The sequence below is a fragment of the Maylandia zebra genome, linkage group LG1 (genome assembly GCF_041146795.1).
Source record: "Maylandia zebra isolate NMK-2024a linkage group LG1, Mzebra_GT3a, whole genome shotgun sequence".
Classification (NCBI taxonomy): Eukaryota; Metazoa; Chordata; class Actinopteri; order Cichliformes; family Cichlidae; genus Maylandia; species Maylandia zebra.
The window spans coordinates 41,298,924-41,325,993 of record NC_135167.1 but is presented as its reverse complement, the minus strand read 5'-3'; the positions used below and the strand labels follow the sequence as shown (position 1 = coordinate 41,325,993).

Below are 27,070 nucleotides of genomic sequence, written 5' to 3'. Positions count from 1 at the left end.
TTTTGACCCAGTTACAAAACCCAGGCCCGAACCTTGCAAGGGTTGTCATAAGGAAGCCTTCTCGGCATCAAGACCACAACTGGGGCTAGATTTGCTTCTGTGCATGAGATGAAGAAGTTTAATGTTATCAGCTCAAGACCTATTCTTAATAAAACCAACCTGATCACCATTGATGATATCTGGTAATATGTGATCTAAGCGGAAGGCCAAAACCTTCGTCAAAATTTTGCAATCGACTCCTACGAGTCTTATTGCCGGTAATTTGCCGGGTCGTTAAATGTACTCGGTAAGGAGCCTATTTCTAGTGCATCAAGATAAACTTTATCAAGACTGGAGCTAAAATATCAATATATTTCTTATAATACTCAATCGGGAAGCCATCCAAGCCTGGCGATTTCCCGTTTTTCATGGATGAGATCGCAGCTCTGACCTCTTCTTCAGTTATAGTCTTGTTTTCTGTTCCTCAGAAAGAGTCATTGTAGAGCTGAAAAAATGTCCTCACCTCCTCCTCATGAAGTGCACCAGCAGAGGTGTACAAATCTGATAAAATGATTTGAAAATTGAATTTATTTCTTTTGATGAGTAACCACTTGGCTGTCTTTCTTAATCAAAGATATATTATTTAAATTTTCTTGCTGCTTCGGTTGCCTCGCTAATAGTCTATCATTCTTTGTTTTAAGCCTAAATAAGGCATATTCCGCCTTTTTGTTATAAATGTCATTCAGCTGGTATTTATCATTTGAGTATTGTCTCGCTAAATCCTTCTCCAATTCGCGTATTTCTTTATGTAAAGTTTTTTCCCGTTCTAGATCACGTTTCTTTTGTCGCATATGCAATTATCTTTCCTCTTATATATGCTTCGGACGCTTCCCAAACTGTGGCTACTTTATCTGTGGAGCCCATGTTGATTTCAAAGAAAATTTTAAGCTCGTTTGTTAACTCCTCACTAACTGTTGTTCTGCAACAACATCGTGTTCAGCCTCCAGAGACCCGTCTTTGTTCTGTCTGTGTTTAAATCCATTTGCACCTCTATGATCACTAACGGCAATGGCACCAATCTCACAGTCGACAACTGAATCGACCAAAGACTTTGATATTATGGCGAAATCTAACCTTGAATACTTTTTATGACAATTGGAGTAAAATGTATATTCCCTTGAACTAGGATTAACTAACCTCCAAATGTCCACTAGGCAAAGACCCTCCATCAGTAATCGAGTAGCCTCTCTGTCCCTGGGTTTGTTCTTATTGATTATCTCCGGCCAGTATTACCTGCCCCTCACGATCACACATCTTGTTAATTCTGTGAAAAAAATCTGGCTCTTCTTTATTAGGTGCATAGAAATCACACAAAGCCACTCGGACCCCACTGATTAAAGCTTCTTTATCATTATATTTTTCAGCAACACGAAGCTTAATTTTGTATTAATAAGGATCAAAACACCATTTTGTTTACTTGAATATGAAAAACGGAAATATATTCTGATGTTATTTTATTCAGAACATACCTTTTGAATTTTCAGAGTATTATTATATAAGTATATTTATGAACCCTTGAGAGAGATATGTTTACCTGGTTACTCGGGTGGGGGGTGTCTCACAGGAAGTCTGTGTCGAGTCTGCGTGGGTTCTCGCCCACAGGTGTGAGAGTGACTGGTTGTCTCGCTGTGTTAGCTTTAATATATAATAACATTAGACCATATCAAATGTAACGATTGTGTTAATTAATATGGCGAAATAACGAGACTGTGGAATTTTGTTGTTGTGGTTGAGGGCCGTTTAAAATGATTTTATTTTGAAGGGGTTTACCGGAAGCTGTCGGCGCTGTTGACGCCAATTGGCTGCTTGCCTGCTGCGGCTCGTCGGAGCAGACGGACAAACATGGACGTCACATGTGAGAGAATGACCTGATCATGGACCGTAGAGCCCGCCGCGGGAACAACCAGCACCGACACACAGGTACCGGGGACCGGAGGGGCCGAGGAGAACGGGCCGTGTTTCACGCGCGACTCGGAGCGACCGCCGCGCTAGCTGCGGGTGGGACTAGCTTAACGGAACCGCGTTTAATGTCAACATCTACAGCTGCCCGGTGTGCGAACCGGGAGGAACGGAACCGTGCTCCAGCGGGCCTCGGTGGGCTCGCCGTGTTCCCGCTGTTCGCGAAAGCGGGTCGCGTTGCGGTAAACGCGCAGAACGGGACTCAAAAACGAGCGCACCCAGGCGGCCATTCTCCGTCCGATAATGGAACCCGCGTCCAGCTGGGGCCGCTCGGCGCTCCGGCGGCGGCCAGCGTCGGTCCGCGGGCTCAGAGAAGGCCTAACCCGGAGCTATGTGGTGGTTTTCACCGTTCTTCAGTCTCGAACCTGTTTATTGAAGCGTGGAAATGACGCGTGCAGAGCCCTGTCCGATAATGGAACCCCGTTGGGATGTTGTGGAGGAGGTTTTGGATGTCCCGCAGCTGATGTCCCCCCAGCACCAGCACCTGTCTGCACACCTGTCTGTCTCCTTGTTGCACCTACGAGGCATGTTCAGCGGGGGACAAATTAAAGGAAAAGCCTGCATGAAGGAAGCTGCTGCTGCTTTCTCTTCTGCATCACTCCTCCAGCACTGAGCTCCACCATCATCCTCAAACTCCTGAAGGTAGACAGGGCCCTCTAACCTGCAACCACAAAGCCTGAGCTCAGGTGAAATCCACGGAGGCTCCTTCCTCCTCAGTCAGAGCCAAGCTCACCTTCCCGTTCTTTTTCCTTTAATTTGTCCCTGTCTGTGTTGTAGGTTTGCTTTCATGGAGAACGAAATCATCAGATTATTAAAACGGACAAATCAGAAATCAGCACGGTGAGCTCGATCATCTGATCATCTGGTTGCCGGTTCGAGCCCCGGCTCGGACAGTCTCGGTCGTTGCGTCCTTGGGCAACACACTTCACCTGCCGCCTACTGGTGGTGGTCAGAGGGGCCGATGGCGCGATGTGGCAGCCTCGCCTCTGTCAGTCTGCCCCAGGGCAGCTGTGGCTGCAGCTGTAGCTGCCTCCACCAGTGTATGAATGTGAGAGTGAGTGAACAGTGGGATTGTACAGCGCTATATAAATGCAATCCATTATTATTTATTATTATTATTAAAACTGATCAATACCGATCGATCAGTTTGCTGCTGATACAAACAGCAATCAATAGATTCATATTTTCATTGTACGGCAGGTCAGCGATTAACAAAGGAGGAAAAGTGAACACGAGCAGCAACAATCGAGGAAATAAAAAATAAATGTATTTAAAATTCAATAAAATATAAAAAAGAACTCAAAATAACTCGAACTGAAAATGAAATGTTAATAATTCTGATGTGAAACCAGCTTCATGCAAGTCACATGACTTCCTTCCTGAGGCCTGGCTTGGATGTGATTGGTCCGTGTGACTAGAACAGGTAAACGCAGCAAAGCTGTGGCGGCGAGGAAACCTGAGACGCCCGCAGGACGTGTCGCTTCTTGCAAAGAATTTGTAGCTGCAGAGCGAAGCCGCGGTCATGTGACGGATCACAAAGAACAGGAGCGTGTCAGACGCTGATAACATACCTGCTGCACACCTGAAGGCTGAAAACCGCCCAGACTGTGTGATGTCATCAGAGGGCGTGGCCTCGTAGCAGTTATTTAAATAATAATAATAATAATGGATACTTTATTGATCCCCATGGGGAAATTACTTGTTTTCCTCTGCATTTGACCCATTCACTCAGTGAAGCAGTGGGCAGCCCACTAAGCAGGCGCCCGGGGAGCAGTGTGTAGGGACGGTACCTTGCTCAGGGGTACCTCAGGGTAGCCGTTAAGTGGATTCGAACCGCCGACCTTCCGATCATGGGGCGACCACTTTACCTACTGAGCTATCCCTGCTCCTGATTGGACGTCTGTGGTTTTTTTGCTGACACGCTCCTGTCTCGTGTTAGAAATGAGACCTGCTGCTCAGACCTTTGATACATGAAGGTGACCTTTAACCTTTACTCTGAGCTGAAACGGAGCTGGTTACACATGAGCAGGTTATTACCATTGCAACCATAAAGGGGGCGTGGTCACATTCATCACATTCATCTTCATAATCTGACCTTCGGTGTACCACCTGGATGACCTTTGACCTGACTAACTGTAAATAGTGATGGACTGAATTTGTGGGTCGACTCTGAGACCCGGTCAGGAGCTGGTTTAGTTTTAGTGGTTTGTGCATGAGGACTGGTTAGTGCTGGTTTTAGCACTGGGTGGTTTTAGGGGTGCAGAATGTGGTGGGATGGGAGCGTTACGAGCCGACTGGAGCATAAACTGGAACGCCGCGTCTGCAGACTTGGGGCTCAGCATTCTTCCTGTGATGCGTTCACTGCCTCCGCGCTGAACTGGGACGCGTGAGCGACTCTGTTTCCAGGACATTACGCAACGACTCAGCCTCCATTTGGACGGTTTCATGTCCCGAACGTTGCTGCGGGGCGTGAGCTGACAGTTATGTAACGGGACTGGTCGGGCTGACCTCTGACCTCTGTCCTCCTGTGATGGAAGTGTTTTTGAACGGTCGCCACACGTCCGCGTTTTTAAAAAGGCCTCGGAGGTTTCCTGAAGCTGAAGTCTGCAGGGACTATTTTCAGCAGTGGATTGATCCACAGTCAGTGCAAGATGACTTCCTGTGACTGAAGTGGACTCAGAAGGGGGAAGCTGAACTTTGACCTCTGACCCGTTAGCTGTGCGTGTTGTCATGGATTCAGCGGTCTGAGCGTGCTCTGCCATGTTGGCCGACGTCCAGAGTTTTTTCCTTTTTCCTTTAGAATAACACGAGTGAACTTGAGATCGATTTAGTGTGGCCTTTTAGAGCAGAGTCTGAGAAATGACCTCTGACCTCGGTGGGGAGGTGGGTGTCAGCCATGTTGGAACAACAACATGCAGAAGACACAGCGTGCGTGTTGTTGAGGAAAACGCCTGATTGGTCTGATTCTTGTGTTGCTCTACAAGGCGCAGTTCCTGCCCAACGCGCACGCTGCACGCTCCCGTGGATTAGCTTGCTGCCCCATATGTGGAGTAGACGGGATCGAACCAGCGACCTACAGCATCACCAAACAGAGGTCAAAGGTCATTTTTAGTCTGTTGAACCATGCAGGAGTCGCTCAGTCAGGACGATCACACCGCACACTCGGTGTTTGCCTGCAGCTGTCGTGTTTTGAATCTGTGGTTTTATTTTGAAAGGGTAGCATATTTGTTTTGGGCTGGTATAACTTCCTGTTTTAGGGCAGACAGGAAGTCTGACTGCTGGCTCGGAGGAAGCGCAGGTTTGCTGCTTGGTGACGGTCAGCTGTTAGTTTCGTGCTCTTCAGTTTTTATTCTAGCGGCTCACCTGTGCACAGGTGCGTCAGCTGCTCTGTTTGTCCTTCAGTTTATTGCTGAGCCTCCAAACCTTCAACACTAAAACACACACACAGACACACACAGACACACACACAGATCCTGTTTCAGGATGTCCTCTCTCGTGTCCTCCATGTTTATCCTCCGGTTCAGGTGCTCACCTGGACTCACCTGACAAATATGACACTAACAATAACAACATGATCTGATGACTGTTTGTAAGCAGCAGACACTGTGATGAATAGCGTTTTATTTCCTGTGCTGTCATTGGTGTTTCCTGATGTCATCACTGTTATCCGTGATGACATCATCGTCCTATATGGGACCAGGAGCTGTGGTCTGAGGTGTGACTGAAGCAGACGCCGAAGCTTCGTCCTGCTGCCTGTTTGTGTGTCTCGGTTGTTCTTCTTCGTCACGGTTGCTGCATCATCATCATGTGACTTAATTTTGGAAGCTGGCAGTGTGTCCTCGGAGCTCCGGCGCTCTGTGGACAGACTAAATTTAGCCTCGTGTATCTGGACCTCCTTCCGTGCTGTCTGTGTGAGGAATATTCTGGATGCCGGTCAGAGTTTAAGGAGCAGCCGGAGCGTCGCTGACCGTCCCCGGCCTTTGTCACGATGCTTTAAATAGCTCGGCTTGCTGGGGGATTCTAAGCTCCGAGGGCCGAGGACGGGTTGGGATACGAGAGCAGCTTCAGTCACACGGAGTGAAGGCGACTCAGAGTAACAGACAGAGTTCTGGGAAATTTCAGCTCCCTGCTGTCATCAGATCGAAGAATTCATTTAATTATGGACTGAATAACTTTGCTGCTGTGGATTCTGAGCGACGGCGGCTGCGCGACGGCGGCTGCGCGACGGCGGCTGCGCTGTGGGGCTCTGAAGGAGCTGAGAGCTGCTGAGCTCAGGCGGCCGTAATGAAGAGTTTTAGTGTTTGTTTTAAAGAGACCACAGAAGAAGAAGGCCGGTGCAGTTGGAGTGACAGGCACTCAGTGACATCACGATGATGATGATGCCGGTCGGCTTCACTGAGGTTGTTCTTCAGAAAGCTGCACATCCCTGAAGCTCCAGAAGTGTGGAGCAGGATCAGAAGTGCGTCCTTCACTGTGTCCCCGTGAAACCACCTGATGACCCGATGACCTCACCTGTGCCTCAGCGAATCTCACGCACACATCAGAGGTTCTGGGTGGTTCTGAGGGCGGTCCCAGTAAGCTGCTCAGGCAGCGTGCTCGCTAACCTCTGATGCACGCTCTGTGGTTTTGTTCTGGTCCCTCAGCGAACTGCGCGCCGCTGAGTAATCACCTGACATTTTTCGAGGGTGCAGAAAGCATCCAAGTAAAACTTGAGTGGGCGTGGTTCAGGTGCACATCAGCCCAGCTGATCACCGACGGTCAGGGTTAAAGGTCGGGGTTTTATCCGGGTTAAATGTGTTTACGGTGTGGAGGTGAACTACTGAGCATGCTCGTACGGTTCCCTCGGTCTGCTCTCTGCGGCGTTCGGTATGACTAACGTTAGGTAACGGGCGCCGCGGCCTCGGAGCGGTGGACGGGGGGAAGTTTAATGGTCTGACAGGAAATAAAAAATAAAATGCCAGACTGGGACTGGACGCTTCCTGATTGGACACAGGGTCACATGCTCGTCCTAACAGACCAATAACAATAGTGTTCTCGTCACCGACGCTCACGCAAACACACGACTCTTCCTGGGCTCACGCCCTTTTCCTGAGATCTGATTGGTCAGCAGGTGATGGTTTCTTACCTGTCGATCTCTAATCTCGAAGGTGTGCGGCATTGGTTACCATGGTGATGTACCTGGTAAGAAGTGAAGCACCTTCGTAACACCCAGAGCCTGATGGGAAAATGTGAGCGAGTGACCGCAGCCGCAGGCAGTCATGTGACAGTGACGTCACTGAGGCTGCTGATGCCAGTGAGTGACTGCAGCGTGACGCCCCGGGAGACACAGAGGCGCTGTGATTCAACAAACCCCGCCCCCAGTGGCTAGTACCAGTTACCAGTTAACACACACACACACAACCCCGTTCAGCTATCTTAGTGAGGACCTTCATTGACATAATGGTTTCCTAGCTGCGAACCCTAACCATGAATGAACGCCTGACCCTGAACGTAAACCTAATGGTCACCCTGACACTAAAACCACATTTTGAGCCTCAAAAATGTCTTCAAACGTGTGAGGACCGGGCGCACGCACACACACACACACACACACACAGACACACCCACTTCCTGTTTGCTGTCACCTCTACTTCGGGGGAAACAGCGCTGCTTTCACACCTTCCTGCCTCGCCGCTCACGCTCACACTGGAAATGAAAGCTCTATTTTTCTCCCTCGCTGCACCGCTCACTTCCTGTGGCAGCCGCTCGCTCTAACGCGCTGCAGCGAGCGAGGCGTGTGACTGACAGCTCGTCAGCCTGGACGCACGGACCGATCCACGATCGCAGTAAGAGCCCGTTTGTGTTTGTTCGTGTGTTAGGCTTCGTCGCGCTCGTGGTCAGTAAAACCTCGCCGTCTTCTTAGCTCGGCACCTCGGCACGGTCCCGCCGGAGCTGCCAGATTGGTCGGTTTGGTGATCGATGCGTCGCTCAGCAGGAAGTGAAGCGTGCAGTCTGTGGAAGCTAGAGACCCGAGCAGAGCTCAGACACTCCTCTCACACACTCACGCTCACACACATGCAGTGAGGGTAACCTCTGGGTTCGAACAGAACAGCACACCTGAGCCTCACCTGGGCGGAGTCAGGCATCGACAGCTCAGGCGTTTGGCCCAAACAACACACCTGACATGTGGCTCACATCACCTGAGTCAGGTGTGACAGGTGATCAGCTGATGTTTGGTTTGCACAGGTGCAGATGTCTGTGCGGCGCAGGACGATGCTGGGATAGGAGCAGATGGAGGCAGGTGATTGGCTGTACCTGTAGGTCAGGTGACCTCCTGCTCATGGTTCCACGTTTGTAGTACATAGTTTCATGTACTTTGGTGACCTCGTTACACACCTGTGTTACTTTCCCTCACGCCGTATCATCGCAGCGCTGACCTCTAACCAGCGTCAGGGAGCGTGAGAAAACCAGGCGCTTCTTCAGGTGTGCGAGACAAACCGCCGCTCGCAGCGGAGGAGAGGTTCCGGTTTCAGCTGCGATCGGGATTATTATTAACCGTTTCACTTCCTCTTAGGTGCTTCACTTCCTGCTGCGCTCGAACAGTTTGTTGAAACTGTTTAAAGGGTCAGAGGTCAGACTGCTGCAGAGGGAGGCCCGACACCGACAGCCCCACCGTGTTTGTGCCGTTTGGTGCGTTTTAATGACAACGGGCTAGGCGAGCCCAGAGAGGCGGAGCTCTGGTTTGATGAGAGGAGTTTGCTCCACCCTTTTGTCCAAACTGCTGGAGACGAAAAGCTCAAATGTAAAAAGCAGGACCTCAGGAGTGACTTAAACCAGCGGGTGATGTCTGTGTTCTGGAGGTCAGAGGTCAGAGTGTGTGGTTGCCCCTCACGCTTGGCAAGGGCGGGGTTTTAAAGGTTTGAGTGTTTGATGCTGGTCTGTGAGGAAATCTAACCCGTCTCTGGGATTTCCAGTGTGTGTGTGTGTGTGTGTGTGTGTGTGTGTGTGTGTGTGTGTGTGTGTGTGTGTGTGTGTGCGTTTCCACTGTTGCATATTAAAAAGGGAACTGACTGATGAAAGCAGCTGTTTCAGCTGAAATGTCTGTGATAACTCAGCAAACACAGGCTGGTGCGTTTGATTTCAAGACCAGGGCGCGCCGTCTGATGTCACATTTTATTTAACCAGGTCGGACCCCTCAGGTGTGTGCAGACAGCAGGCGACACGAGCAGATTCTACCTGTGAATCAGCTGCTGCTCGAGCTCCGCACCCGAGCCCGTGTTCACCTGGTGCAGACTGGGTTTATGAACTGGTGCAGACTGGCTCAGTGTTGGTTTGGACTTTCAGCCCATGCACGTTCCTGTGTCACGGAGCTGAGTGGGTTTGTTTCATGTTTGATGTTAAACTCGTGTTTCAGGCTCACCGCGTGGGCCGGGCCTGGTCTTGGTCTGAAGGTGTCAGGTAACGGTGTTCGGGGGTTTTCCTTTCCTACTAAACGGTTATTTTGTCACCGGGGGAAGTTGTGTCGTATCTGCACAGGATGAAGTATTTTAGTGTTTACCACAGCAGCTGACTGTGACTCACTACAGCTCAGTTTCTCCTTTTCTTATTCTGCTTTTAGATCAGCTCAGGTCCAGCTGAGGCTTTTCTGACTCTTACACAGAACCTGGTGACAAACTGGGATTGTGCTCATAGAGGCTGGTTTGGTTTTACTCTGGGTTGGGATGGGCTCATTTGGGGTCTGATTCATCTTGGACCTTGGTTTTGGACCAGTTTCAGGCTGGTTTAAACTGGTCTGGCGAGCTCCTGTAGGCGGGTCCGTCTCTGATGCTGGGATGGAAACTCCTCGGTGGGCGGTGTCGTGTGTGGATGTGCAAACTGCTGAGGGGGTGGAGGTGTGCTCGGTGACGACGGACAGCAGGTTTGTGTTAAAGAGATAACGCCGTGTTTTATCACCTCGCTGCGTGACGTCATTGATGAACAGGAAGCAGGTCGCCTGTCCGCTTCCTGTTTGCCAGCTGACCTCTGACCCTCCGATTGCTGAACTTCCTCTTCAACTGGTCCCTCTCACTTTCACCTTGCGATGACAGCGACGAGCGCGGCGCCGCCCTGCGCGACTGAATATCTCCTCCTCACAGAACAGGAAGGAAAGCAGCTGTTTGGACGTCTGCTGACATCAGCTGTAAAAGTTTAAATCGCGTCTGAGCTGAGGAAGCGGCCGTGTCATCAATAAACCATGAAGAAGAGTCGCTCTGATATTCTCAGGTGAAACGGAGACGCTGAGCGTTTATGCTGAGGTGGAGCGCGACTGAAAAACGCTCGTTTTAAACTTAAAGCTGTGATCGGAGTTTGTCCGAACGCCGTCGCTCACGCTGGAGTTTCCCGGGTTTCCCGAACGCAGCGCTCAGCTGGTCTGTAATTCATGTTTGATGTTAATATCAAATGATTGTTTACCTTCGCACGGCGGTCATGTGATCATGTGCCTTTTAAATCGATACTAACCAAACTCGGCACACGGCTGTGCCCGCTGATGGAGATGTCTTCAGGTTGCCTAGCAACCAGCTAATCACAGCAGTGTAACGTGAACATTAGGGACATCAGCAGAATCAGTAAAAAGTTTTTATTTCACGTTTTCCTGTCATTTGTTTGTTTTTTCTTTTTAGCAGATTAATTTTCTGATTATTGTTTATTTGGATTTGATGGTCCGTTCACTTCCTGTCCGTTCACTTCCTGTCCATTCACTTCCTGTCTGATCTGAATGAGCAGTGATGTGTCGAGTTTTTAAATCGGGTTCTTCGCTGTGACGTCACATGATGGCGTGAAAACATCAGTGAGAGGCTCCACAGCCAATCAGAGGAGAGTTTACAGTTAGAGAAGACTGATTTGAAACACACACACACACACACACACACACACACACACACACACACACTCTTCAGTTTAATCGCACGTCGTAGCAGAATCAGCGTCGGTGTTTACCGTCACGCTCCGTCAGGGCGGATCCACACAGCAGCCTCTCTGCTGCTCTCTGATTGGTTGATTCGGGGCTGCGAGTCATCGTCCCGACCTCCAGTGTGTGTCAGATTCAAGGTCCAGTAATAATCTAACTATTTGAAAAAGTAATCTATTACCCTGGAGCGTATCAGAGTTGGTGTAAATACCGGCGTTGGGCCACGCCTGCTGGTGATGTCACGTTTGCAGTAATGTATTTGGTGTGACTGACTGTATTTTCTGCTGCTGTTCATCTGCAAGCTGCTTTGCAGCCCGCCTGCTGTGGTGACCTGTGCTCTCTGTCCTGCAGTGGAGGATCGACAGGAGGCATGACCGAGGAGAAATGTCCCCAGCTGGTGGACTACTTTGTAGTGGCTGGCCTGGACCCCGCGGGGCCGTGGAGGCCCCTGGACGAGGATGGGAAGGCCGCCGCCTCCTCGACGACGTCCTCGTCTTCTTCCTCGACGGGCCGGGCGGCAGAGCCCGTGACGGACCTGGTGGTGATCGCCCGGGGGCTCGGGGAGGACGTTCCCGAGGGCTTCACCTGCATCGAGAAGACGCTGGGCGGACACTCGGCCGAGCTGAGCGCCGGCCTCATCAACAACCCGCACCTGTACCTGTGTTACCGCCGAGGGCGGGACAAGCCGCCCATCCTGGACCTGGGGTGAGACGCACACACGTTTGTGGTTATGAGCTGTGATGTGTTTAAATCCTCAGACTGGTGCCGGCACGATTTCCACCTGAGAGCCGACTGATTTTGTCGATTCAGAGTTGAAGCTGAATGAAAAAACGTTTTCTTCGTGAGAATTTAACGTTAAAAACATTCGACGTGTTTTATTTTGCGTCAGCTGTATATCAATAAGAAATCCTCGTTATTCTTTTTCATCCAGCGCTCGTTTCGTGGTGTCTGTCAGTAACAGCTGGAGCGTGCGAGGCTCTGATGCAGCTGCAGGGTCTCTGGCTCGTGCGGTGCTTATTAAAGCCGAGGTTATGTCATCCACAGGATTATGTAACGCAGTGGGCAGGCCGTCGTGCTCGCCTCGTTAGTTTACACTCAGTGTTGGGAAATAACGAGCTTAGTCCTTTCAGATTAGGTGGAGCTGCAGGTTTGGACAGACCTCCAACCTCGGAGGGAACCCAGCCTTGTCCGCCTCCTGTTAGCAGGATAGGTGACAGTGGGGAGGAAGAACTGTGTTTAAACAGGAAGGACAGTCGTCTGAGGGCCTGGTTGGGGTGAGGGAGGGAGAGGGTGAGAAAAGGTGTGAGCAGCGTTCCTCCCTGCGGCGGTTCAGGCTGTGGTTAGCGATCATCGCACTGATGGTGCGACCGATGGAGGCGCTCTGATGCACTGCCCTGTCTGCAGGGTTCTGTACGAGGGGAAGGAGCAGCTGAAGCAGGGCTGGTACGTTATTGAAACCACGCCGTACAGCCGCTCGGCGAGCCTGAGCGTGGGCGGCGCCCCCACGGCTCATCGGGTCTTCCTGACGTACCGCCGGGCTCCGGACTCGCAGGGCCTCCACACGCTGGGCGTCACCGACATCGCCCTGCTGCTGCCCAGCAAGGGCGAGGTGGCGCCGCACACCTTCTGCAGAGTCGACAAGAACCTGAACACGGGCATGGTGAGTGCGGGGAGGCGGGGGTGTTTCAGGGGTTTGAGCCCCCTGTGAGTGCTGCGTCACTGACCCTGTCGCTGTTTGTGTGTCTGCAGTGGGGCCCAGCACTGCACGTGTGCTACAAGAGAGCCGTGGCTACAGCCAACGCCCTGGTGTTCGAGGCCGGTGAGTACCCGCGTGACCCCGTGTGTTTTCAGCCTCCTGCAGGAGGCGAGAGTTAGAAACGCTGCAGAGACACGGGGAGGTTCCCCCAGTCTGTGCAGCACAGCTCCCAGCTGCTCACATGGGTGATGGTTTTCATCATATGGAGCTCCCAGTACGCTCCCAGTGGAAAACCAGAACTAAGGGTCGCAATAAATCCAACAGGAAAAGTCAGGATCTGTGCTGGAGTAATCAGAGTATCGCAGGATCTGTGCTGGAGTAATCAGAGTATCGCTGCCCGCAGATCTGATCAGCCGCTACCCGGAGGAGGACCTGGACTCGTTTCCTCTGCCCGAGTCGGTGCCGGTCTTCTGCCTGCCGATGGGCGTCACCGTGGAGAGCTGGCCTCAGAACACCAAGTACCAGCTGCCCGTCTTCTCCACCTTCGTCCTCACCTCCGCCTCCGGGGACAAGGTGGGTTAGCTGGAACCACAGATGATCAGCGGGTGGAGGTGATCCGTTGTGTTGTTTACTGTGCAGTTACAACTTTGATGCTTTAAACCATTGTTACACAGAGCAGCGAGGTCGTCTTTCAGTCCGACCTCTGAACCATAAACTAGCTCCTAACTCGAGCATGAACCGCTGTTACGTCTCCATCTTTGCTTCGTCCCTGCAGGTTTACGGCGCCGCCATCCAGTTTTACGAGTCGTTCTGCAGAGAGCTGCTGTCGGAGCGGCAGAGCATCCGCCTCGGTCTGCTGAGCGTCGTCGACCGGCGGCCCATCACCAACCGCAGCCTGCAGGTGAAGAAGAGCATCTGCGTCCTCTCTCACTGGCCCTTCTTCACCGTCTTCCAGAAGTTCCTCACCTTCGTCTACAGATACTCCATCTCCGGGCCCCACGTGCTGCCGATCGAGAAGTCCGTGAACCGTCTTCTCTCTCGGTCAGAGGCCTTCACACCGGCCTCTGACCGATAAACGCCTGCCAGCTGATTAAAAACACGTTATCACGTATGATCTGTGCACAGAAGCGATGTGTGCTGATGTCTGTTTCCTGTTTTTTTTTTTGTTCCCCTCCTGCAGACACATCTCCAGCTTCATGCACAACGTCCCGTTTCCTTCCCCGCAGCGTCCTCGAATCCTCGTTCAGGTAAGACCCAACGAACCGACCGTGCAAATGTTTCGCCTTCTGAAAGTTCACAGCGCTGTCATGTTGTTCCGCACTGATACAACAAACCTGACGCAGGTTTGTGTGAGCTGGAGCAGGAAGTGTTTGTACTCCAGGTCATTGCATTTGCATTAGATTTCTTCCTGCAGAGCGCCTCGACGCTGCACGGTGGACAAATGTGTTGTTTGTGTGACTGCTTCCTGTGGCAGCTCTTCCTCCCCACAGTTGCCAAGTTTTCCCTCTGATGGACGGTGTCAATAAAACTGAGATCAAACGTGACTGACGTTGTGTAATTATCCTCACTTTGTAGATCGGATCGTGTTTTTCTGATGAAACGCGTAGATGGACGAAAACGCTGTGACTTTATTCTTTGCTCCCTCCTGACAGGACGTAGGAGGCGATCTGTTTGCAGAACAAACCGGGTAACGGCGCCCACTCAGAGCCTCTCCATGAATCACTCTCATCCTGAAATCATGATTTTTAACAAGAAACAAACCTGGGTGATGATCAGTGAGGGCTTCACGTGTGATTTTACTTGATTTGGATTAATCACGTCACAGTCGCTCGTTTATTCCTGGACTTTACCAGTGCGGCTTTGCATGAGTCACAGTTCAGAATAATCCTTCTTTGTCTGGTACTCGGTTCAAAGATCCTTTTAGTTCTTGAGAAGATGGTGTGTGTGTGTGTGTGTGTGTACTGATGCCAGCTGTGTGTGTTCGCAGCTCTCGCCGTACGACAACCTGCTGCTCTGCCAGCCTGTCTCCTCGCCGCTCCCGCTCAGGTGAGTGCCAGCTTTATCCAGACGAACCACAGTACCTTTACCGTCACGCCTGTGTTTGACCTTTGACCCCTGTGTGTTTACGATAGCGGCGCGAGCTTCCTGAAGCTGCTGCAGAACCTCGGCCCAGAAAACGCCTGCACGCTGCTGCTCGCCGTCCTCACTGAACACAAGCTGCTGCTGCACTCGCTCCGACCTGACGTCCTCACCTCCGTCAGCGAGGCCCTCGTCTCCGTAAGACGCGCACACGCCCTCATTCCAAATGACAAAAGTCCCAATGCTTCATCTTTATTCTCGTGGGCCAATTAAAATGAGGGCCCCCGCTGGCCCCTGAGCCACGGATGAAAACACTGAATCCAAAGCAAATCTAGAGTTTGTTCCGGGCGGGAGGATAAATCTTTCCTTGTGATCCCGTCAGCAGGTTCATGGTTTGCAGACAGGCCTGAATCTGTCCTGGAAGTTTGTAACTCCGGTTTCTGTGTCCAGATGACGTTCCCGCTCCGCTGGCTCTGTCCCTACATCCCTCTGTGCCCGCTGCAGATGGCAGACGTGTTGCTGGCACCGATGCCCTTCATCGTGGGCGTCCACTCCAGCTACTTCGACCTGCACGACCCCCCCACCGATGTGGTGTGTGTTGACCTGGACGCCAACACCATCTTCCAGTGAGTCTGACGCCACCTGTGCACCGAGCCCAGGATAGATGGTTAAAAAGCTCCCTTTATTCGTATCTTCAGCAGTCTTCTTCCTGCATCTGCTCTGATAATCTTTGATTATCCACAGGAACCAAACAGTTTGTGTATCCGGCTGTAAACATGTTTATTTCTGCTGAATAGTTTTAACACGGGAGTCTATGGGGCTGCCTCTCTGCTGCCTCTGCTGGACGTCAGAGGAACTGCAGCATTTGATGTTTCAGCATTATCTTCATTGGAGAAAACTTTCCTCTTCCTCGTTTCAGGTCAGATGACAAGAAGCCACTGTCATGGCGTTCGTTACCCAGGAAACACGGCAAGATGCTGTTCAACGTCCTCACCAACCTCCACAAGACGCTGGAGAAGAGTGAGCGACTGCAACGGCTGAACACATGAACCAGTGTGTAAACAGGGTTGCGTCATTTAGTGACTCTCACTTCTTGTGGCTGCAGTTTGCACTCCCGGCCAGGAGGAGGCGACGCTGGAGTTCCTGCTGACCGACTACGACCAAATCTACAGGCGTCAGAAGCAGCTGGAGCTGGAGATCCAGGAGGCCTTCCTGCGCTTCATGAGCTGCCTGCTGCGAGGCTACAGAGCCTTCCTGCTGCCCATCACGCAGGCGCCGTCCGACACCACCACCGACTGCAGCTCCCTGTTCAACCTGCAGGGTGCGCCCTTCGTAACGTTGGCGGCTTTTGTGTGCAGAGCTGTGAATCGGGGCGTGTGATGCACACGCTGTGAGTGAAGCTGCGCCTCTTCCTCTTTGTGCCGCAGGTTTCCTGAAGTCTCGCGATCGAACGCAGCAGAAGTTTTACACCCAGCTGACCAAGACGCAGATGTTCACCCAGTTCATCGAGGAGTGCTCGTTCGTCAGCGACCGCCACGCCTGCCTCGAGTTCTTCGACGAGTGCGTGCAGAAGGTCAGAGCGGCGATGCTTTCTCGCGTTGCTCGGCTAGCGCCCAGCTAAGGTTTTGATTGGTGTTCTCTTGCTAAGCAGGTGGACGTGGAGAAACCGGAGGAGGTGAGGCTGATCGATCTGGACGAGACGCACAGCGGCGAGCACACCGTCTTCATCATGCCTCCCGAGGAACCGCAGGAACCTGATGGGTCTGAGTGCCCCGCCCTCTACAGGTACAGCTCCGCCCTCAGGGGCCATTGAAATGGGTGGGGTGGCTTGTTTGCTGTGGAGGTGGGAGGATGGTCAGGATGTTAACCCAGGTGACCCGTTTCCTTCTGTATGTTAGCCAATGAGCTTCCATCCTTCTGCCATCACGTAGCGTCTCGATGTGAACAGACCGTTTCAACACTTTTCATTAAACACGTTTTTATTTGCTGCGTGCAAACAGACTGAATGGCGTCCTCTCGGGGAGGAGGAGCCACGTCAGCCGTACCACCTGCTCACACTTGTTTCCCTCTCACCTGTCCAGTTACGAGACCTTCCCCACCCTCAAACTAGAGCTCTTCGACCAGCCCCAGGACCAACTCCGCGTCCCAGCCAAGGGCAGCGCTCCCAGTAGCCCCGCCCCCCGCCGCACCAAACAGGTAAGACAAAGATACTGAGCAGAAATGATCTGGTCCCGTGTTGTGTTCATTCGTGTGTACAGAGCACGCTCCGACGGGAGCAGCGATGCGTTCAGGGGAGCGCCGCGCGTGGAGGTTTCCTCCCGTCCTCTGAGCTGAAGCTAGCTGTGACCCAGTTTCCCTCAGAGTGGAGGCGAGAGGAGGAGCTTTAACAGGCGTCCATTCATCATTGTAATTTAATGAACTGGTATCAATATTTCAGCACTCATTAAACATGCAGAGGCCACAGACGGCGTGACTGAGAGCGGCACAGACGGTGTTTTCTGATCTGAGCAGGAGGAGAGCATGCTGGGAGGATTTAGTCAAGTACACATCGCAGCAGTGCTGTTAAAGCTCCTCCTGCAGGAGAGCTGCAGTTTCATCAGTGGGAGTGAATCTCATTTCTACTGCTCGCTGAAAACCGTCACAGCCTGCAATTCCTCCCATGTCCACTTGAGGCTCCACGCCTAGCCTCAGCCCGCTCTCTGCTGTCGTCGAGCTAACTCACTGGACGCTCTGCAAACACAGACGACAGGCATCCTGATTAAACTAATAGTCATAATATCAGAGCTGTGATTGGTTCCTGTGAGCGATGCTCCTGGAAGTGCTGACACTCTGTGCGCAAAGAGCTGCATAAGAGCAGCATGCTGCTGCGACGCCGGTCAGCTGTTAGACCGCTAACATTCAATAATGCGTCCGATCCTCAGCTGGACTCTGAGTGCTGTGAGTTTAAAGTCTGAGATTATGACTCAGGTCAAACTGTCACAGGTTTGTAGGCTGGCGTCGGTGCTGGGAGCAGAGGAAGGGATCCTGATTCTGCTGGTCGGAGACCAGTGCAGGCTTCCACTCTGTAAACCCTGCAACAGACTCGGGACCGTGTTCTGATCTGGAGCTCCACAGGGTTCTGTCTCGGGACCCCGTCCTGTTTTCTTTGCACGTGCTCTCTGCAGGTCGATCACCAACATTTACAGCTGTATTTACTAGGGCTGCAACGATACACAAAATTCACGGTTCGATATTTTTTCGATACAAAAAATGTTCATGCCTTTTTAATTTGTCATTTATTAAAATTATAAATATATATTTTAACTCAAAAGTACAGTTTTTAAATGTAATGTTGCTGAAACAACAAAGGGATAAAAAAATAAATATCTGATGGAGGAATCCCTCATCTTTGGAAAAGAGAGTTTATTACAGAGAAATGGCTCTTTCAAAATAAAAGCTCTACTATCTGCTTCTTCTGGGCTATATTCTCAGCAGCATATTAAACATATCAGGTCCCCATAAGGAGAATCCTGTGCTAACGGCTGTCTAAATGACTCGGGTAAAGTTTGTAGCATGGTGCTTGTTGTCTTTGTCTTTGCACTACGATGATGTCGGAGTAAATGTGCAGTCATATTCGTTGTGTTCCCACTAGTGCTGTCAGCGTTAATCTGAAATGTCGTTAACGGCACAACACGGCAAATCTCCGTTAACGAGCTACCGCCGATCGCCCCGTGCGTGGGGCTGGACGGCCAACACGTTAACGAGCTAACTGCGCTAACACACTAGCTCCCACCCATGTAACTGAGCATTGCATGGCACATCCAACATACTGTTTTACTTTAGTCCATGACGCGCTTACCTTCAGGGTCATACGTCACATGAAAACCAAAATAATTCCAAACGCCAGATCTGAATGAGGGTGCGGGAGGTTCAGTTTGCCATGTTGCAACAAGCTTAGCTTCTGTCTGCTAGCTTGCGCTGCGCTCAGTGAATCTGCATTCGACTACTCCGCCTAGGCTGCACTGTCGAGCGCATCGTCAGAAGGAAAGTTGATAAAATAAATTACAAATGTTGTATTGTTCGATACATATGCGTACCGAACCGAAAGCACTGTATCGAACGGTTCAATATCGATACGAATATCGTTGCACCCCTAATATTTAGCTTCCTAGAAGTGGCTGTTAGACGGCTTGCTGTGTGTTGGGTGTAGAAACTTGATCCTTCCTCAGTTTTTTACAGCGAAACGATCCAAACTGGAGGAGACTCTGCGCTGTTCACTGAGAGGTTGAAGATGAGCTTCAGAGCCTTTCATTAAAACACAAGTTAAAAACTTTGCAATAATCTTGACAGCCCAGAATAATCTCAGGGCTAAATGTGTAAGCATGACTTTGTTTAGGCTGTAATGCAGCGTGCAGCCAGTGCTCAGTTTATTCTCTAACGCGTGACTCGGACGTGATGCTGTGATATTCACATTTCTGTGTTTAAATCTAAAACGTTGATTTTAAAGTCATGATTCAGACGCTGAACACCTGCTCTGACCACCTCCTCCTCCTCCTCCTCCCTCCAGGAGATCAAGTTGGCTCAGAAACGGGCCCAGAAGTACTCGGCAGTGCCGGACATGTGGTCCAAGTGCCTGCTGGGTCACTGCTACGGCCTCTGGTTCATCTACCTGCCCACCTTCGTCCGTGCGGAGACCGCCAAGGTCCGCGCCCTGCACACAGCCTACGACGTCCTCAAACACATGGAGAACCGCAAGGTGGTGCTGCCGGATGAGGTGAGGCTCAGACGGGGTCAAAGGTCGCTGCTGTGACATGTTTATTTGACTTGTTGACCTGAGACGTTTAGAAAAATCCACCCGAGTTTCAGCTGTGACAAACTCGCAGATCGTTGGAGCCCCGAGTGCTGACACGGAGGACTCGAATATGATGATATGAGCACCAGGTTACGCTGTGTGTGTGTGTGTGCGTGTGTGTGCGTGTGTGTGCGTGTGTGTGTGCGTGTGTGTGTGTGTGTGTGTGCGCGCGCAGGTGTGTTACCGGATCCTGATGCAGCTGTGTGGTCAGTTTGGGCAGCCAGTCCTCGCCGTCAGAGTCCTGCTGGAGATGAAGAAGGCGGGAATCACACCGAACACCATCACCTACGGATACTACAACAAGGTCACACACGCACAGACACACAGTGACGTGGCGAGGACGGTGCGCGTCACCTGTTCAGGTGTTTTCCTGATGTTACGGCGTGAACTCTGAACGTCCTCGCTGACGCCGTTCTCTCTCCTCAGGCGGTGCTGGAGAGCAAGTGGCCGTCGACCAATCAGGGCGGGCGTCTCCGCTGGGCCAAGCTGAGGAACGTCCTGCTGGCTGTGGCCCAGTTCAGACAGCCAATCAAACGGCGGCAGAAGAGCGGCTCCGTGGGTTCGCGTGGAGGTCAGACATCTTTAAGTTTATGATTTTAATTTTCAGACGGCGGGGAGCGTTGATGGCTGACCCCACCATTACGCAGGAAGTAGCCCTGACCTTTCATTTATACGTTTGGTTACAGAAACGGCGGCGGAGTTTGACCGAAGGCCCCGCCCCCACTCCTCTCTGATTCGTCAGTCCAGTTGGAGCGGTCTGAGTGAAAGCTCGAGTCACGAGTCTCTGACTGGCCTGCTGGTGAAGAGCAACAGTCTGAGCAGCATGAAGATGGCGAGCGACAGTAAGAGGCGGCCTGCTCAGCTTCGCCGCGTCCTCCTCTTCCTCTGTGACATCATCGTCTCACTAATTCTCCTTTCTGCCCCACAGAGGTCAAATCGGGTAAGAAGTCCGTCCTCCGTGAGGCGGGGGCCAATGGCTGCGCAGACGCCGTCTCCCGTAAACCCCCGCTGGGACGGCGGGACACGTCCACGCCGCCTCCAGCGCCCTCCGGTGGAGCTCTGGTTCAGCGGAGTCAGGTCTGCCTCTCCAGCTTCTACAAAGAGTGCGTGGAGTCAGCCGACTCGGAGCTGGACTTGCCCGCTGAGGCAGACAGACGGTCAGTTTCACCTTCACCTGTCTGACATCGATTCTGGCCTCTGATTGGACGTTTCTTCACCCGTGTGCGTGTTTGATCCTCAGACCTGCCGACGTGCAGGGCTCGTCCGGCAGGAACAAAGCTGTCGATGAGAACTACAACAACGTCTCCTCCCCGAGCCGAGGAGGACTGGCGGGCAAACTGCAGCAACTCCTCACGCCGACCAAACACCGAGTGTCCGTGCGACGAGCCGCCAGCGTGGGCGACCGGCGCCCGGGAGGAGGGGGAGGAGCGGGAGGAGGAGTGATTGGACGAAGAGTGTCGGACCAGAGGCCGTCGAGGAAAGGTCAAGTGGCCGAAACTCTCCTAAAAGCAAAGGAGAAGCTGGTCAACGCCACATCTGAGGTAACGGCGGCGTCTTCGCGTTTGCTCGTGTCAGATCGTTGCTCGGAGGTGTGTGATGTGAGCCTGCAGCTGTTTGCTGCTGTTGATGGAAGTCTGTGTTGGTTCGTGAGCATCGTCTGCACACATTCCAGTATTAAAGTGTTCCTTGTTTTTGCTCCTCGCAGGTGTTAACAGACTCTCTGTCACTAATCTACTTCCTGTCTTCTCAGAGCTCGCTGTCTGTAGGAAGCGACCTCGACTTGATGGATGTGCCGAGTCCTGCGTATCCTCTACGCCGGTCCTGGGACGCCAATCAGGAGGGGGTGGGAATAGAGGTAAATGGAGCGTGTTTAGGAACGCTGCAGCAACTGGACTGGTCCCGTCGGTTAACCTGAGCCCCTCCCCCCGTGTGTCCAGGTGTTGATGTCCAGCTGCTCGCTTTGTCGTAGCTGCAACTCGCTGGTTTACGACGAGGAGATCATGGCGGGCTGGACATCGGACGACTCCAACCTGAACTCCTCCTGCCCGTTCTGCGGCTCCTCCTTTGTTCCCTTCCTGAACGCCGAGATCTGTGACCTTGGACCCGTCAGCAGGTACAGCTGGTTTAGCACGTTGCTGTGGCCTAAGGTAACCAGAGGTGTTCCTGCAGGACGGACGGCTGCTGGTGGTCAAACTCCAGAAGCATAGATCGTTTATGCCGCATTGACAGGTGTTTCCTTTCCGGAGCTGACTTTTCTTTGCCTTGTCAGTGCGGACCGCTGCAACTGGAACCTGGAGGACGAGGTGGAGAGTGCCGTGAGGCCCCCCAGTGGTCACGAGGCGTCCGTGCGACCCCAGTGTAACGGGCTGAGCGAGGACTCCAGCTCCGAGACCAGCAGCTACTCCGAGACCAGCAGGACCACCACGGTAATGCTCCGCAAAGCCGTTTCTCTCACACATCATCCTCACCGGACGTCTCACTCACAGACTCCACCCCCTCCATCAGGGTTCGTCAGTGGGCGGCGTTCCCCAGGTGACCGTGGCCTACCTGAGCCCTCTGGTTCTGAGGAAGGAGCTGGAGAGTCTGCTGGAGAACGAAGGCGAGGCGGTCCTGGCCCAGCCTCAGTTCCTGGACAACCACTCCATCATCTTCTGGAACCTGGTGTGGTACTTCCAGCGCCTCGGCCTGCCCAACAACCTGCTGCAGCTGGTCCGAGCCTCACCGCTGGTCAGCCAGTTCACACAGGTAACACAGTTAGGTGAAGTTATGGCAGCCAGGTGGGCGTGTCCAAGAGGAGAGAAAAACAAAAAGGGCAAAATGAGGTCGACTGTGGTGAATGTGGGGTCGGCTCGGTGCTGTGTGCCGGCTGGGGTTCGATGTTGAATTTGAAGCCTGCACTTTGGCATCACGTCCACCAGCAGCGTGGCTTTTTTGTCTGCATCGACAGACTGTACAGGACACCTGCTAATCAGTGACATCCCGATAAAACCTGAGCTCACGCCGCGGTGACCTCACAGCAGGCATGTTATCGGTTAGATGACGCCTGGCTGACTCTCGTCGTTTGTGTTTCCCAGTCAGAGAACTCGGCAGTGAGAGTGAGACTCCTGTGGGACACCCTGACCCCCGACACAGACCAGTGGCCCCCCCTCTACGTCCTCTGGAGGATCCACAGTGAGATGAACACACGTTTATTGTTGAGTTGTTGACTTTTTAACATTTAAGCATTTAAGCCGCCATCCTTCTTTCCTTCCAACAGGTGGCGTCCTGATGAGAAGCTACAGCTGGCGGAGGCACAACCACCCGTTCACCCTGTCCTTCCTGGAGGAGGTGCTGCGGTGGGTGGGCATGAATGAGGTGCACAAGGCCGTCACGCTCTTCCTGGACACGCTGGCCAAACAGCCGGGAACCCCCAGGATCCAGAGGTGAGCCGGCAGGCGCAGAAGTTTGTGAAACGGAGACGGGCAGCAGCGAGACGACCTGAAAAACGTTCAGCTGAGGTTTTACTTTGATGCGGTGAGATGTGAATTTTGTGTTTTCTGTCTGGCAGGAGTCTGTACAGAGAGTTCCTCTTCCTCACGCTGGCAGCCATGGGCAAAGATCACGTCGGTAAGAACACGCCACAGGCTAGCAGCTAGCATTATTATTATTAGTATGTTCTGCATTCGTGTTTGTGGGCGTTTCCTGTGAAGCTGATGTCTGTGAATAAATTACAGACATGGACCAAAGGAAGAAATGTTTAGATTTTGGAGGTCAAAGGTCGAGGCTGCCCGCCCGTCCATCCACCCAATCCACTCATCCATCCACCAATACATGCATCCACCCACCCATCACTAAATTGATGGTGCGAACTCTTGGAGTCCACCATTTAATCTCCTAACACGTCATCAGGAGGTGGAGCCTGGTTTCAGATGATCGCCACACAATCAATTTAACTTTATTCATACAGCGCCAAATCACAACAACAGTCGCCTCAAGGCGCTTTATATTGTACAGTAGATCGTACAATAATATAAAAAGCAACAAGAGTACAATAACCTCAGTTTGATCTGAATGAAGAAGCAGAAAGTTAGCGGCCGTCCGGGCCTTTATGTCTTTAAGACGCTCAGGGAGTAAGAGCCAAACCGTGAGGCCCTGCAGGGCTCGAAGATCGCTCAGGTCCATCCTCCTGTCGTGTCACTCTGCAGTATGACTGCTGAGCTCCTCACGGCACCATCAGCAGACGTGTTCATGCTGCGTGGAGACTGCTCCCAGCAGAACAGAGTAACTGGTCAAACAGTGTTAAATCAGGAAGCACACGACTTTGACGGCTGTTCCTTTACATGGGTGTGGTCTGTAGTTCAGTCACAGACTCGCAGATTTTAACCTTCGACATCTTTGAGGTCAGCTGTTCGATGGTAACTCCTCCTCCTCTCTCTCTTACAGCGGCGTTCGATAAGAAGTACAAGACGGCGTACTCTCGGCTCAGCGGTACTCTGGGTCGGGAGGAGCTGCGGAAGAAGCGAGCACAGCCTCCCAGCCCGAAGGCCATCGACTGCAGACGCAGCTTCCACCCGCCTCTCGAATGCTGAAACGGGTCCTGGTGACGTCCCCCGCGCTCGTTCATCCCTGCGAAGGGAAAACGGCGAGCCTTTGGATCCCCGCTGCCTTCACCTGCTCGTGTTCTTCACCTCTCTGCTGCCTCCAGGTGGAGGTCGGAGTGCCGCACTCCTTCCTGTCCTGTCCTTCTTTTGCCTCGTCGGTGTGAATCCAGACGCTCTACGGCTCCATCAACGATCCTGAAAGTAGATCCGGCAGCAGGAGACAAAAGGAACGCACTTCTCTCAGCAGCATTCTGAGCCGTGATTGGTGCAGCGTCGAAGGCGAGGGCTGGTTAGAAGCTCGGGCCGGGCTGCCTGATTTAAAGATGCACTGCATGGTCACGGGCGAGCCTCACAGTTTGTTTTTAAAGCGTGGTCGAGAAGGACTTTCAGACGTTTTTTATTAGTGTTTTTGAACGACTCGTTGTGCTGGGAGTCGTCCAGAAGATGGTCGGCCTGTCACAATGAAGCTGCAGTTTGAGTCTTTCCATGTGACCACAGAGGCCAAGGTTAGGACACAGGAAATGGCAAAAAACCCAAACCTCTCACATCCTCCAGTCACCGCTGGATTCCCTCTGCAGCTTTGTGGTGCTGGTGCACATCAGCGAAGCACGACTGAAGCAGGTGACCTGACACGAGCTTCCACGGAGGCGGAGTGAAAGTCTCGGAGAGCGAGTTAGCAAGCTAAGTACAACAGCGGTCACCTGTAAAACCCGACCAGCGACAAAGATCACCGATCATAACGAGTAGAGTAACCTCCCCCACACACGGCTGTAATCCTCTCATCCACCGCCCGCTGCCTGACCTCCACGATGAAGCTCGAACTATTTCCTGTTAGAATCCAGATGGCAGTACAGGAAGTTCCCCTCTGTTTGGACCTGGAGACTCACCTGGAGGCCCGACGCACTCATTCGGGAAGTGCTGTGTGATGTGAAATCTGTATTATAACAAAGTGTAGATATTTATGGCTCTAATAAAGCAGAGGGTGTAATAAACAGGTTGTTTCAGCGGCAGAATGCAGAGCAGAGCTTTTTGATGGAGCTCAGCGACTCAGCGTTAAGGCTGAAGAGGAAAGAGGACGATTTAATGCACGCTGTCATGTGTTGATGCTCGGAAGCTTCGCTGGTTTCAGCTCAGAGCGTCTGGTTTGGGACAAGCGAGGTCAGAGGAAATAAACGATCCAATTTACAGACAAGTTTCCCTTGAAGGCGTCGCCTTCGCCTTACGGTCCGCCCTGCGAGCACCAGCAGCTACCCTGACCGAGGAATCCGCAGGTCCAGATGATTTGAATCCTGACTCGCTCCGTCACGTCTCTGAGGGTCTTCTAGTTGTACCTGGAGCATTTAGCCTTGCATGGGGTCTTTTATTTTGAAAGGTGGCTTGTTTCTGACTTCCTGTTCTCTGCTCTGAGTAGCTTGGTGTGGTTTCTGTCAAAAATAGCACCCCTGCTTATTTTGAGCAGCAGGAGTCAGGAGTGCCGCATCACTGTGCCCACGGCATTCTGGGTAACACACCTTACCTGATCTGAGAGCTCATTGGTTGTTCAGATAAGCAGTGGGTGGAGCCTCTGCAGATCTTTTGTTAGTTTTTTTTTAAATATTAAAAAACAAAAAACTTCATGTTTCCTTTTGAGGCCACGTTTGCTGCACGGCTGATGTTTTTGTTGGGTCGTGTGTGATTGTCCTGAACCAGATGCTCAGTTTGTGACCTGATGCCCGTTCACGTCTGGTCTGTCAGCTGACCCACAAAGCTAACAGTTTGCTCTAGGGCGTCTCAGCAGCAGCAGGAATCAAACCGGCGACTTCTCACTGATATTTCCAGCTTCATATTTTTAGTGTCATGGAGCAGCTTTGCATGATTCACAGTTCAGAATAATCCTCCTGTGTCAGGGCTCAGCCCCTCAGTCACCCTCTGCTTTGGCTACTGTCTCTTAAGCTGCCAGCTTTCCTCTGATTGGACAGCTTGCAGAAGCATGCGGGGGACAGATGGCTGAATAAATGTGAGTTTTTGGTTTACAGGGGGGGGGGGCACTGTAACGTGTTATGAGACTAAAGCACGCTCACGCTGATGATTGCGTCATCAGTGAAATAGTTCCTGCTGCAGCCGAGCGCCCCGGAGCCAGGCGTGAACTTCAAGCTGTGGTTAAACTCGTTTGAGTCTGTAACCAGCCAGCTGACCGCCTGTGGTTAGAGCCGGCTCAGGCGGGCGCATTTAAACTGATATTGTGTTTGCTGTTGTAATTTATAAATGCTCGTGATTTCAGTTGTAAATGTTTTTTAAGAAAACAAATAAAAGTGAGCAGAGTTTGCAAATACATTAAATTTATGATTATTTTGGTGTGATATTTCACAGCTGGTGCGGGCTGCTGGACTTCACCGCTGTGAAACTTCCACGTTAGCATTTTAGCGAATCTCTCTTTGAACTAGAGCTCCGACGTCCGTAACCTCACAGCATCGTCACATGACGTTATTAAAAAGTCAAAAGCTCAGAGTGCAGGTGAAGCTAGCGGATGGAGCCGCCGCCTGTCAGTCAAAGAGGCCACGCCCCAAATGCCAACTTTCAGCCTTTCAGCAATTTAAGAATAGAACAGAATATAATTTATTTTATTTTTATTGTCATTTTGCTCCAAGCCAACTGTGCAGGAATAAATAACACACAGGAGAGAAAATAAAGGCACACAATGGAGGGCAAGGGGCAAATTAATGCAGTTCATTTAATCCGCAACGGAACTCGCACAGTATTCCCGACAAAATAAAAGCATAGTTGGGTTTTGAAATTTCCAGTAAAGGACAAAACTTTTCAAACAAAGATAAATGTGTTAAAATTGCGTTACATGATATCCAGATATCCACAAAAAAACGTCCAGTGTATGCTCGCTCCCTGTTCATTTCCCCTGACATGGTGCTGATATAACGGTTTCATTTCAAACACTAGGATTTGTAGGCTTTATTTTGAAAGGTATG

At 51.7% G+C, this 27,070-nt stretch overlaps 1 protein-coding gene across 3 annotated transcripts; it reads left to right on the top strand.

The window, feature by feature from the left end:
- The first annotated feature begins 1,828 nt into the window (after nucleotides 1-1,828).
- On the top strand, nucleotides 1,829-26,428 carry LOC101464587 (DENN domain-containing protein 4B). 3 transcript variants are annotated; one of them, XM_012924976.3, is made up of 30 exons: nucleotides 1,829-1,959; nucleotides 11,276-11,629; nucleotides 12,329-12,584; nucleotides 12,674-12,743; nucleotides 13,024-13,193; nucleotides 13,396-13,521; nucleotides 13,801-13,867; nucleotides 14,273-14,307; nucleotides 14,608-14,666; nucleotides 14,753-14,897; nucleotides 15,150-15,325; nucleotides 15,619-15,719; nucleotides 15,805-16,020; nucleotides 16,127-16,272; nucleotides 16,351-16,484; nucleotides 16,781-16,895; nucleotides 19,246-19,452; nucleotides 19,706-19,834; nucleotides 19,957-20,101; nucleotides 20,217-20,372; nucleotides 20,459-20,687; nucleotides 20,771-21,071; nucleotides 21,281-21,385; nucleotides 21,468-21,643; nucleotides 21,800-21,956; nucleotides 22,036-22,275; nucleotides 22,605-22,701; nucleotides 22,787-22,952; nucleotides 23,078-23,136; nucleotides 23,953-26,428. In XM_012924976.3, the coding sequence occupies exons 2-30, from the start codon at nucleotides 11,295-11,297 to the stop codon at nucleotides 24,096-24,098; spliced, it is 4,464 nt and encodes a 1,487-aa protein (XP_012780430.3). In that variant the 5' UTR covers nucleotides 1,829-1,959; nucleotides 11,276-11,294; the 3' UTR covers nucleotides 24,099-26,428. The 3 variants fall into 3 exon arrangements, with proteins under 3 accessions (XP_012780430.3, XP_004572163.2, XP_004572164.2); XM_004572106.4 differs by lacking the exon at nucleotides 14,273-14,307 and having other exon boundaries at nucleotides 13,396-13,637; XM_004572107.6 differs by lacking the exons at nucleotides 1,829-1,959; nucleotides 14,273-14,307 and adding an exon at nucleotides 6,240-7,823 and having other exon boundaries at nucleotides 13,396-13,637.
- The last annotated feature ends 642 nt before the right edge of the window (nucleotides 26,429-27,070 follow it).

Excerpts from the sequence above, each read along its gene's own strand:
- LOC101464587 (XM_004572106.4), top strand. The coding sequence starts at position 11,295 with ATGACCGAGGAGAAATGTCCCCAGCTGGTGGACTACTTTGTAGTGGCT. Across the intron at positions 13,638-13,800 it reads CACGTGCTGCCGATCGAGAA|ACACATCTCCAGCTTCATGC; the intron begins GTCCGTGAACCG and ends CCCCTCCTGCAG. Across the intron at positions 15,326-15,618 it reads GACGCCAACACCATCTTCCA|GTCAGATGACAAGAAGCCAC; the intron begins GTGAGTCTGACG and ends TCCTCGTTTCAG.